Genomic DNA, 11,800 nt, shown 5'->3' on the forward strand with positions numbered 1-11,800 from the left:
AATTGGATTCTCAGATCTTTTAAATTGAAAAAGTTGATGGTGCCGCCCGGCCTCTTACTGAGACTCTCCGCTCGATATATCAGATTGTCCGCAATTGCCGTTGCAGCCACTCCGTATGGAGCATTCCGTTATCCGAAACCTGTGGGGACACGACCGATAGCTCGCAGCTAAGCTTTTCGTGACAGCAATGAACACCACACAGATCGGACCCCAATGTTCCAGCCTGCGTGGTGCACACAGCTGTCCCGTGCCGGGCTGATGACATTGTCACTGTGCTTGGGTGGCCGCTTTCTCTCTACTATTAAAATCCTTGTTCAGAAAGATTGTGCTTTGATGCTATTCACCAGAGAAAAATATTTATGTGGTTTCAGGGGAACTGTTTTGCACAGGGTAGAGCTAAAACTTTCACGAGAGAAAAATGGGGACGTAAAAACGGAATTGAATGCGCCTAACTTCTGTCGCAAGGCTTTAGGTAAATGTTAGAGGCTTAAGTTGGGAACCGGTAGGTAACCGGTTAAGTAACCGAGATGGTAGCGATCTTCGACAACCAATGCGGAGGTCGTGAGTTCGAACTCCTAGTCCGTCGCTGCAGTAGTATCACAATGGACTAAAATAGTCTATGTGAGAAATATATACTGTCAGTCTAACCTAAACTTACCTACGTCGGAAAAGATGTACAGGATGTTTAAGACGGTAGTTCGCTTTCTTACTGTACAAAAGGTTTAAGGTATAAAAGAAATGTTCATATAGAATGGGTAAAAAGTCTTCCTAGGAATCAGGGAGTCATTAAAGCTCTTGGACAGGTGTAGTGTATTTCAGGCAGAGATTTTGGCGATCTGAAAGGTCCAGGAAACAATTTTGATGTCAGGGCCAGTGGCTGATTCGACTATAACGATATACGCGGACAGTCAAGCGGCGCTGAAGAATCTGGCGTCGGGCCATGTGAGGTCATGACTGATAGGAGTCCAATGAGTTATTTCTTTGCTTGGTATTTGACGTCGACGCTATACACAGGAATAGAGGGGTTTCTGTAGCGGTTGTGACAAGGAGCGTAGAGAAAGCAAGGGACCAACAATATTTCCCTGATTTCTCTTCAGGCACACAGCCCTCTCGTCGCTACTGTGAAGGCTTAAAATGTCTGACTGGAGGAAGCGCAGCCTAATGAGCTTCTATCGTGTTAAGGAGGCGCTGCCGCAGAATAGGTTTAACTGAAAAGGCCAACGGGGTTGGATTTGTAGTCCGGCAGTAGTCCCAAAATACATCATCCCAAAATATTGAGGGTGTAACTTTTACAATAAGGAATACCTAAACAGTTTGCTCAACTTCTCATTAAATAAATTCACCTCGTACAAAAACCAGATATCAAATAAATTTGTTAAAACAAATGAAAACTCCTCAGCGCTCTGAAAATTGTCACAATAAGAAAAAGAAAAGTACAAATTCCATATGTCATTACACTAATTGTAAGTCGTCAAATTATTCTATTTTTAAAGCAACATTTAAAAATACATTTGCAAAATGTTGGTATACGAATTAAAAAAATTTAAAACGAATTTGCAAACAAAACATTTGTTTAACGACGAATATATATGAATTGAAAACCTAATTTTTTAAGAAACAAATCAAGGGTAAGGTCTCTAAGAATTTCCATTCTAGCATCACGATTTGCATTTGATAACTTTTACACACAATTCACAAAATATCACTCAAACCATCTCCCTCTGGGAAAATAAGTGGAAAGAATAGAAGCCGATATTTAAAAAATAAGGATATTGTATAATTTTTTCTCAATGTAAATGACAAAATGGCATTTACTCATAATGAAGAATTTTCTGTGGTTGTGGATTGGGATTTTCCCAACCACTATCCATTGAGTCTTGTGAACCTCCACGACCAAAGACTGCCATTAAATAGATGAGTACCACAAAAGCTAAGACACCACTTAGTACTAAGAACCATGTGCGTCTCCAAGGAGGTCGAGACGAGGGTGCATAGAATCTTCTGGACCAACGGGAGAAGATTTCCGCTGGCGTGCGTCTGGCATATTTATTTTCATCCCGATCCGAGCCTCCTATGGGCGATTGCCTAGGCAGCAAAGGGCGACGACTGCTGGCTGTTTATTTGATGTAAAATAATTTGGTATTTTCTTAAGTTCATCTGGGTGGTGCTATAATCCGATATTCAAAAAAACTTACCATGTATATCATTGCCTGAAGGCGGGTTAAATGCATCCATAAGCAAAACGGAATGTGGACTATCATTTTTCATTGTGGTGTTGGCAAAAACTCCACCATTATTAGCTTTGGAACGTTCTACCGAACTGTTACTGCTATTTTGATTACTGTGATGGACTTTTGTCATGCCGGGTGGTATGGAGGATGAGACATTGGAAAGGATTTTAGGATTTGATGCAGATTCATCGCTTAACTGTGAAAAAAATAAATGAAAATTAAATCAATACTTTTTCTTTAAATATAAAAAAAAAACAAACGCCACCTACCAAAGCCAAACCTAGGCCATTGCGACCCCAATTTGCTTGAGATAATTTCTGCTTAAGGGCTTCTGCAATGGGAGAAACTAGATTTGAAGTCGGAAAAATCTCAGTATCACATACAGGGCATTGATGTCCCCGAGGCGCTGTGTTTGCCGGTAATGCACCCTGACGGGCATTTAAACAGTCCCAATGAAATACATCTGGAAAAAAAGCATAGAAAAGATTAACAGTCTGAGCTTTAACCATATGAGATTCCTGACGATACTTACGATAACACACCAATCGCACGCATTCACCTTCCTCCAAACCCGTGGAGCATAGAGTACAATTGGACACATAATCACTATCTCTGAGCCACTGCAGATATGACTGGACTATGCACTGCAAAAATTATTACAATTTCGCATAATTATGAGCTCACTTTCAAATGGAATGTTAACTTGGGTGGGTGTGGTGGTATAGTTGGCCCCTTACCTTTGGATGACTCTGAACCATACAATGTTCGCAAACATTTACTCGATGTTCAAAACAAAACTGATTCGTAACTTGTCTTTTTGGACACTTGCACAAACCCATTTTAAATACACTTTTTTCGTTTCTCTATACCTTAGTTGTTCAATACTTATTAACACATTGATAGTATTACTAGCGAGTGAGTTGTTATTGAATATATTTTTGCTGTAAATGTTGTTTTCGTTTTAATTTTTAATTAATAAAGGAAGAAAAATTGTCTTTCTTAAAGAAGTTTGTCATTTGTAAATGACAGGCCACGTCAAGATAAAAACAATGAGTCAATAAGATAATTAGTTGAATACGTAACGCATGTAAACGCACAAGAGAGATTCTTCATAAGCCCAGTAGGAACAATGTTTAACTAGAGAAATTTACAACTTTTTTCTTTTGAAAAAACTTAATTATGTTATAATTAATAAAAATAAGTATTCAATTTGAGCTTGGGTTTTGGACGTTGCGTTGAAAAATGCAACTCTGCAAAAATTCCAACAAATGCAAAGAATTAAACGTGAGGTGGTGTTTAGGCGTCAAAATTGAAAATAGTTTAATATTTGCGCCTTGCTTTTGTGGGACTTGTGAGCAAGATCGTTCTGGTCCAAGGGACCAATCGCCGCGGACACATGATGGCCATTGGCTATTTAAAGGCACCAATAACTTGCCTTGTCACATCGAGCATCATATTTATAGTATTTAGTGCCGCTCGGCTCCTAGAATCTCCGCTCGATACCGCTCATTTTCGCAACTGCCGTTGCAGCTATGGAGCATTCCACTATCCACAACCTACGTAGCTCGCAGCTTAGCTTCTTTTGATAACAATCAACACCACAGGGAGTACTGTATATTGATATTCGTCTTAAATTTCTGAACGTCAATGTCGGTGCGAAAGACATTAGCCGAAAGTCGATACCACATACGAACGGTACGAGCGAAAAATAAATTTTCTCGGTAATGCATGGTTCGGTCGACTGGCCAATCAATTACAAACGGGTGTGAGTTCCTGGCAAGTCTTGTATTTCTGGTGAACATCCTAACGTCAGTGATAAGAAGATGAATATCCCTGGAACACACGCCATGAAAATAACGATAGAGCAATACAACGCTACCCACATTCCGACGATGTTCAAGAGAATCAATAGAGTTGGATACCATACTGTCCCCAATCAACACCATCGCTCTCCGTTGAACCCGGTCATAGATGATTTTGGAGCTGCTGCCCATATATGAGAGTTATATCCCATCCTCGGCCTGATGTAGGTAGTAAAGATATTGAGAAGTTCAGAAGAGATGAAATATTTCGTGCACCGCTTAAGAACGCCCAAACACTTGACATCACATTGGATCTTCATGCCCAGAACATCAAGAGCATCTTACTGTTCAATGTCTATACAGTTGATAGATATCGACGATTGTTGTAGGTGAGTGAATCGCTTGCGAGACAAGAAACAGCACTGCGCCTTCTGTGCTTTAAAGTCTAGTCTAGTTCATTCTACCCCATTCGAAAATGGCCAACAAACCCTGAGAGAACGTCTCATCCATAATGCGCCTCCTGTCCACAATTTCTGAAGGACTAGGCCTATGGTCGAATGAATATGAATGGCACAGACTACTGTCATCGGCAAATGAATAGACTGGATTCGAAGTCTGATCCAATAGATCGTCAATGAAAATAAGAAAAGAGAAGTGGAAAGGACAGAGCTTTGTGGCACACCTGCGGACAATGTATACTCATCTGATGAGAACCCATCTACAACAACTCGTATAGTGCGATCTCTGAGAAAGCTCGATATAAATCGAACGAAGTTATTACCAACTCCAAAAACGACAAGCTTTGATAAAAGTGCACCGTTCCAGACCCTATCAAATGCCTTGGAGATATCCAGAGGCATGACCTTACTCTCACCAAACTGGTGGATAGAGCGACTCCGTCGTTTCGACAAAAATGTCATTAGGTCGCCCGTAGAGCGATTTCTGCGAAACCTATACTGTCTGTCGATAAGAAGCCCATTGGACTCTTAGTATCTGACAAGATGATGGTAAACCATGCTCTCCATAACCTTGGAGAGAGCACAGAGCATATCGCAATTGGCCGGTAATTGGCAGGGTTGTCCACCCCACCCTTTTTGGGGATGGACTGAACGTTCGCAACCTTCGAACGCGCCAGGAAAACTCCCGCACGGTAAGCAATGTTGAAAAGGTTGCGTAGTAGACGAGCAAGCGTCGAAGAACACTTACAAAGGACAAGTGTTGATATACCGTCCGGGCTCGGAGATTTATTAACGTTAAGATCTGCAAGGACCCTTTTGACTCCACGTGTTCGAAAGAATATCTGAGGCATCGAACTAGGTACACTATCAATCACGGCGAGTGGTTGATTGCTAAACGGCAAGGAAGAATTTCCTGTAAACATTTCAGCCAGTAGATAAGCCTTATCAACCGGGTCAGTGAATACCGGATCGTCCTTAACAAGAGTTGGGATTGTCGATGGGTTGCCCTTTACTCTTTTTACGAATGACCAAAAGCTCTTACTTCCCCTCGGAGAAGCAATAACTTTAGCATGAAGACGCTGTTCGTAAAGAAAATTTTCGTGCAGGATATCCATCATACAACTTTAACCAATGCGACTTCATCGTAAAGACGAATATTGTCCTTGGTGGAAGCCAACCACCAAAAGCTGTTGACGGAAAAGACCTACCTAGAAAAACCAAAGCTACTCTGGCCCAATTAATGTCTGGATGGTGAAGCAAACTGAATATATATTGCTCAATTTCAGAATTATACCACCCCCAACGACACCAATCACCCATTTATATGTCCGTAGAATTTAGCCAATCGGACTGCTCCAATTAAAGCTACCAGATTTTCGAAGCTGGATCTAAAAACAGTGGCCGTGTCGGAATAATCTTAGAATGTATCAATCTGCATACTTATAGTGAATGTGACTACAACAACAACAACAACGCCAGAAAGCTGACACGTTCTTCTACATTTATGTTACTTACGTTTACGAGAACCTTTAGTCTTGCAATTGTCTAATTTTCATTTCATTTGTTACGAATATTTCGTATATTTTTTATGTGAATCTAACCAACTCTTTAATCAAGCCATTCCCTCATGTATTGGCATTTAGTAGGAGTAACATCGCCAAACGTTGAACAATTCTTAATAACTGGGCATATACCACATGGCATTTGCACTAAACCGGGAGGAGCCAATGGAGAATTTATGGCTCTATATACTCGACTACCATCAGACATTAAAATTCTTTCAGCATTACCATCATAGACCACTGTTTTGAGAATAGTTTCTAAATCGTCCTCATCCAAATTAACCTAAAAAATACAAAAAGAAAAGTTGATAAGCCTGCATTCTATGGAGTACTTAAAAACCCCACACAGTGGGATGGATGGAACAAAACGTAAGGGAATATGAATATGTCTTTAATGCTTTAAAAATGAACCTAGTTCCATTATCATCACAAAGTATGTTGTTTTGGCAACATTGATAGCCTTTTTTAGTCTCGAAAAACCAATTACCTTACTAATGCCCAAATCAGATATAAATTTGTGAACTTCTTTAACCGTGCAGCATGACATCTGTTTAAATGTCAAAGGACCTTCACGTTTCTTTTCGGCATTATCACGTTTCATTTGTAAGAAACGTAGACACTGTTGATTTAAAACATCAACAAACTCAGCTTCAAAATCTTGGTCCTGATACCAAGCTCCACCGGTCACCGAACGATCCGGTTCAAGGTTGTAAAGCATATAAACTTTCTTTTTACTTGCCTAGGAGCATACAATTTGTAGTGAAATTTTTTTTTTTATAAAATAACAACTTACGTTGACTGATTTCACAGCTTTTATAAGTTTCTTGGTTTCCAAATTTTTCAATATCTTATTGAGTTGCGTCATATTTAAGTTGGATTGTATGCGTATGTCTCGAATCCATATGCCTTTACTGCCACCTTCTTCAATAATGCCATATACGATCTTCTCTTCATTGTCAGCATCCTTTGGTAGAACGCTCTTCTTGGGATCCTTCGACCTGTAGACAAGTTTGTCACCCTTCTTCAACACTTCTATGGATCCTTGTTTAAGAAGTTTATTTAAACCTTCAACACGGATGGCAGCTGTAATGTCGGGCAATTGTTTTTCCAAATCCTCGTTGGTGGCGCCAGCTGGAACAGCTTGGATGACAGCCAAAATTTGATGAGATACATCATCACCAGACATAATACTACAACGAGATGATAAACATATACCAACAATGATATTTAAAAACTAGGTTAGGTTAGGTTGAAAAGAGGGTGCAGATATTAATCCTCTCCATGCCACTATGGACATACACCTAAGCTAGTAATCGGCTTGTTGTGCGCTCTAAAAACTATAAAGTAACCTCTAAAAAAACCTCGTCTTCTCACGATCTAGATCCACTCATACGTCTTACCGACCGTTTTATCGGAACCGACCGGGAGACCACCGTAGTGCAGAGGTTAGCATGTCCGCCTATGGCGCTGAACACCTGGGTTCGAATCCTGGCGAGACCATCAGAAAAAATTTTCAGCGGCCCATCGCTCCGCCTATGCCAAGACAACATGTTCTCTGAACCTGTTGTATGGTCCTTATGTTGCACTTTTTTTCCATAGTAGTCCACCAAACTACTGAGGCGTAAGTAGGTATTGGTCTAATCACGCTCCTGTATAGCCAGTGGACTATCCTCGGAGTCAGGCCCCATTACGAGCCTACGGCCCGTCTACATAATGCCCAACATCTGTGAGCCTTCACAGTACGCTCCTGAATGCCACCCTGTGGCGTGCCCTGTGACACTTTCTCCCTTATATTAATGCCATGGAACACACAATTTATCCACCTGTTCCTTAGCATATGGTTTATCCAGTCTCTAAGGATCGGGTCAACCTGGGTTTTCATCGAAAGCCTCAACATGTCCTCCGTCTCTGCCCTCACTCCCATGTCGTCTACTAAAGTTTCAGTTTGGACATGGGTTTTTGAGAGAAAATTTTTTTTTATCTTGGCGGCGTCATCTACTTAAATATGAAACTTTATTATAATTAAATTTACAAATAGTTAGTTCTATGCTAGTTAATTGAAGTAGTTCCTCAATTATATTTCTAAACGGAGCTATTGTTATTGTTATTATGATTCAACTGTTCTATTTCGATTTTTATCTTTTTCGCCTGTAAAGCTGTTAAAAATTTTTGTAACTTAAAATAACCGGCCTTTTGGCGGTAATATTCAGCCTCTGCAGCCACAAGTTCATCATCTAATTTAGTTTTTCGTTTGTTCTTTGAGGTTACGGAAATGTTTGGAGGATCCCAGGTATCATCATTATTCGGATCATGCAAGAGCTCATCCTCACACATATATTCCTCGAAGGGCTACACAAACGAGAAATAATATCTTAAGGAATGCATTTAAAACAAGAAAGCCTATTAACATTTGTACCTCTTCCACCGGTAGAACTGTATTTGTTGCAGTTGGTTTTACAGGTACATCGCTTGTATCTTCTTCATATGGGGTTATTTTATATGCTTGAGATTCACCGAGAGAATTTTTATTTGAATAGCGACGTTCAATTTTTATTTCAGTTATTGGAATGGTAAGTGAGGCCACATTATTTAATAACAATCTTAAACGTTCCTGATTTTTCGGAGATTGTTGTCCCTTAATGGTGGCGTCCAGTTCATGTTTAGATTTCAAGTGGGCTAAAATGTTTCCAGTGGTTCCCTGATAATTTTGTTCATGGCAACACATGCGGCAGCGCACACGAGTGCGACTTAGCTTTTCGAAAAAGTGCCAAACCAAGCTGCGTTTTCTTGGCCGCAGGCAGTCATCATAATCATTTTCACTCATTTCATTAAAAATAGTGTTGGAAACAATGGAAAGCTGCAGTTTTCAAAAAAAAACTTTGTTTACAGTCGTTTACTGAAATCTCTGGAAATTGAACCTTCAATCAAGCAAAGTTTAGCACGCAGCATGAGTTATTGAAAGTTAATTTTAGTAACTTCAGTTATGCCAAGTTATAGTTATATACAATATAAATAAAAATATATCGCCAATCGAATATTTCTAAAATAATTGTTTGTTTACTAATGAGATGTCAACAAAGGAGATGCCAGATGTTTGCCTATAAACGCTTCTAAATGTCTTAGGTATTCTGGATATTCCCAACAAAAATAATTTATCAATTAATCGAATGAAAAAAATAATTTTTGTTACCATTATCCTGAGTTAAATGAAGTGTTTGACATATAGCAATTGATATCTATGTAGTTTGGCTTTGGTAAAAACCAACAACTAGGACTTTCCTTCCGAAACTTAATTCAAACGAACCATGTGGCAGTACTGTTTTGGTAAACCTTGAAATCATATGTTCAACAAAAAAAGTAACAAACACGCCGCCGTCAACTTTTGATAAAGCAATTACTATTACCCCATTGATAAACAATTGTAATAAAATGCCACTTACCGATGATGAAGTGGAATCTGGAGAAAAGTTAAATGTCGGCGAAAATAGTTTTAAAAAAATTGAAGATAAAGCCACCAAGGTAAAAGTTTAAAATTACACTACCCCCACAACAGTGATTAAAACTATATTCGGGTATCCATACATAAAGTTGCCAATGTATTATATTCGGATGCCGAAAACGGCAAGCTTTGGGGAAAATCCAAAATACACAACAGCTACTTTTTAATTTCAGATCGGCTATGCAGATGGAGTTGCTGGTGGTCGAGATAGCGTTTTCCAAAAAGGTTTCGATTTAGGCTATATGGATGGACTCAAAACTGGCTTTGAAGTTGAAAAAATTCGTAATTTTTTCAAAACTCTAAACTTGGATAAGTTATCTGAAGGACACAACATCAATGGACTGAAATCCGAAAAAGACCAATTTGAAAAGCTTCAAGTCGAAGAATCGAAATCCCAAAATCATTTTCAATATCTACATCGCAAAGAGGAAGATCTTAAAATTGTATCACAAAGACAACATGAATATGTTAACAAAATGATGGATCAATTTGCGCTCAAAATACCAATAACTTTTGCTTTATTAAACGCGCAAGAGAGTACAAATTAGTTTTGTTTTTAATGGGATTTTTAAATTTTCCATTTTAATAAAAATTATAATTTAAAGTTAATTAGTTATATATTTGCATGTAAGGGATGACAAGACATTTATAAATAAAGTCCTTCGGGTGTGCCTTCTTTTTTACGATAGAGCACGCTTTCTTTCGATTTTTTGAAATCTTCATTGGTGACTTTCATACGACGTTCACGCAAAGCCATCAAACCAGCTTCTGTACAAATAGCCTTAATATCAGCGCCGGACAGATCATCTTTTGCCATAATTAATTCACTAAGATTCACATCCTCGGCCAATGTCATGCGAGAAGTGTGTATATTGAAAATGCGACGTTTTGTTTTCTCATCGGGCAGGGGAAATTCAATTTTACGATCAATACGTCCAGGACGAATAAGAGCTGGATCCAAGGTCTCAATTCTGTTTGTTGCCATAATAACCTTGAAAATATTACAAAATTAAAATTTAGTATCATCGAGTACATTCTGAATTTTATTATCTATATACCTTAACATCACCCCTAGAGTCAAAACCATCCAATTGGTTCAACAGCTCCAACATAGTTCTCTGAATTTCGCGCTCACCTCCTGAATTTGAGTCGTAACGTTTTGTGCCCACAGCATCGATTTCATCAATGAACACAATGGAAGGAGCATGTTCTTCAGCAACACGGAAAAGTTCTCGTACCAATTTTGGACCATCGCCAAGGTATTTCTGAATCAATTCCGACCCAACAACACGCAGGAAAGTTGCCGATGTCTGATTGGCTACAGCCTTGGCCAATAGAGTTTTGCCTGTACCGGGGGGACCATAGAGAATAACACCCTTTGGTGGCTTGATACCCATTTCCTCGTAGTATTCAGGATGTGTTAATGGCAATTCGACGGATTCCTTTATCTCCTGAATTTGCGTATCTAAACCTCCTATATCAGCATATGTTTCTTGTGGTGCCTTTTCCAACTTCATCACAGTGACCATGGGATCTGTGTCATCGCTTAGAACTCCCACAACAGCATGCACTTTGTGATTTAATAGAACAGAGCAACCAGGCTCCAATTGATCTTTATCAACAAAGGACAATATGCTTACATAGTGTTCTGAGCCAACACTGGTTGACACAATAGCATGATTATCATCGATTATCTCTTCCAAGTTGCCCACAGACATGGGAGTACCTCTCAAATCATCAACCTTGGAGCGTTCTTCCTCATTCTTTTCGTCTTGAGGCTTCAGTCTTTCTTGATTGCGAATGAACTCATCCTCCATCATCAGATAATCCTTGATACGCTCCAATTTGAGTAATTTCAAACGACATCTTGTATGGGGAGTTACTTGTGGCAATTTCATCGCCGCATCTGGACCCTTGGAACGCTTCTTTTTCTTTCCGACGCGTGTTGGAATTGGTGGTTCATACTTCTTCTTTTTGTCTTTGTCATCTTTTTTGTCGCCCGAGCCCCCTTGGGCTGATTGGTTTTGACCCTAATAGTTAATAGATACATGTACAAATAAAAGTTGCTATTAAATTATGATAAATTTTAAAACATACCATTGTGCAAATTTATATTCTGACAAAAAAAAAGAATGTATTCTATCAATTTAGTTTAGCTGCAATGTTTAACTTGCAGAATCTTCGGCTTGCTTGCGCTGTTTTTCACTAGTCACTCTCTTAATCGATTGCAATAACCGATTATTTATTT

At 39.1% G+C, this 11,800-nt stretch overlaps 5 protein-coding genes across 5 annotated transcripts; 1 reads left to right on the forward strand and 4 right to left on the reverse strand.

Annotated features, from left to right (window-relative positions):
* Nucleotides 1–1,755: 1,755 nt before the first annotated feature.
* On the reverse strand, nt 1,756–3,248 carry LOC106096246 (zinc finger protein-like 1 homolog). The gene is made up of 5 exons (XM_013263894.2): nt 2,969–3,248; nt 2,764–2,875; nt 2,501–2,694; nt 2,196–2,427; nt 1,756–2,113 (listed from the first exon to the last, which is right to left on the reverse strand). The coding sequence occupies exons 1-5, from the start codon at nt 3,068–3,070 to the stop codon at nt 1,812–1,814; spliced, it is 942 nt and encodes a 313-aa protein (XP_013119348.1). The 5' UTR covers nt 3,071–3,248; the 3' UTR covers nt 1,756–1,811.
* A 2,792-nt stretch (nt 3,249–6,040) lies between these two features.
* On the reverse strand, nt 6,041–9,619 carry LOC106096247 (probable DNA-directed RNA polymerase III subunit RPC6). Its single transcript, XM_013263895.2, has 4 exons — nt 9,494–9,619; nt 6,847–7,243; nt 6,541–6,792; nt 6,041–6,336 (listed from the first exon to the last, which is right to left on the reverse strand). Exons 2-4 carry the CDS (start codon nt 7,237–7,239, stop codon nt 6,100–6,102), a joined length of 882 nt encoding a protein of 293 aa, XP_013119349.1. The 5' UTR covers nt 7,240–7,243; nt 9,494–9,619; the 3' UTR covers nt 6,041–6,099.
* Nucleotides 8,048–9,164, reverse strand: LOC106096248 (uncharacterized). Its single transcript, XM_013263896.2, has 2 exons — nt 8,470–9,164; nt 8,048–8,402 (listed from the first exon to the last, which is right to left on the reverse strand). Exons 1-2 carry the CDS (start codon nt 8,875–8,877, stop codon nt 8,136–8,138), a joined length of 675 nt encoding a protein of 224 aa, XP_013119350.2. The 5' UTR covers nt 8,878–9,164; the 3' UTR covers nt 8,048–8,135.
* LOC131994902 (uncharacterized) lies at nt 9,338–10,274 on the forward strand. The gene is made up of 2 exons (XM_059362022.1): nt 9,338–9,572; nt 9,726–10,274. Exons 1-2 carry the CDS (start codon nt 9,483–9,485, stop codon nt 10,098–10,100), a joined length of 465 nt encoding a protein of 154 aa, XP_059218005.1. The 5' UTR covers nt 9,338–9,482; the 3' UTR covers nt 10,101–10,274.
* Nucleotides 10,151–11,757, reverse strand: LOC106096245 (26S proteasome regulatory subunit 4). Its single transcript, XM_013263893.2, has 3 exons — nt 11,650–11,757; nt 10,611–11,582; nt 10,151–10,543 (listed from the first exon to the last, which is right to left on the reverse strand). The coding sequence occupies exons 1-3, from the start codon at nt 11,650–11,652 to the stop codon at nt 10,199–10,201; spliced, it is 1,320 nt and encodes a 439-aa protein (XP_013119347.1). The 5' UTR covers nt 11,653–11,757; the 3' UTR covers nt 10,151–10,198.
* Between the last annotated feature and the right edge of the window lie 43 nt (nt 11,758–11,800).

Source organism: Stomoxys calcitrans, chromosome 2 (assembly GCF_963082655.1).
Source record: "Stomoxys calcitrans chromosome 2, idStoCalc2.1, whole genome shotgun sequence".
Classification (NCBI taxonomy): domain Eukaryota; kingdom Metazoa; phylum Arthropoda; class Insecta; order Diptera; family Muscidae; genus Stomoxys; species Stomoxys calcitrans.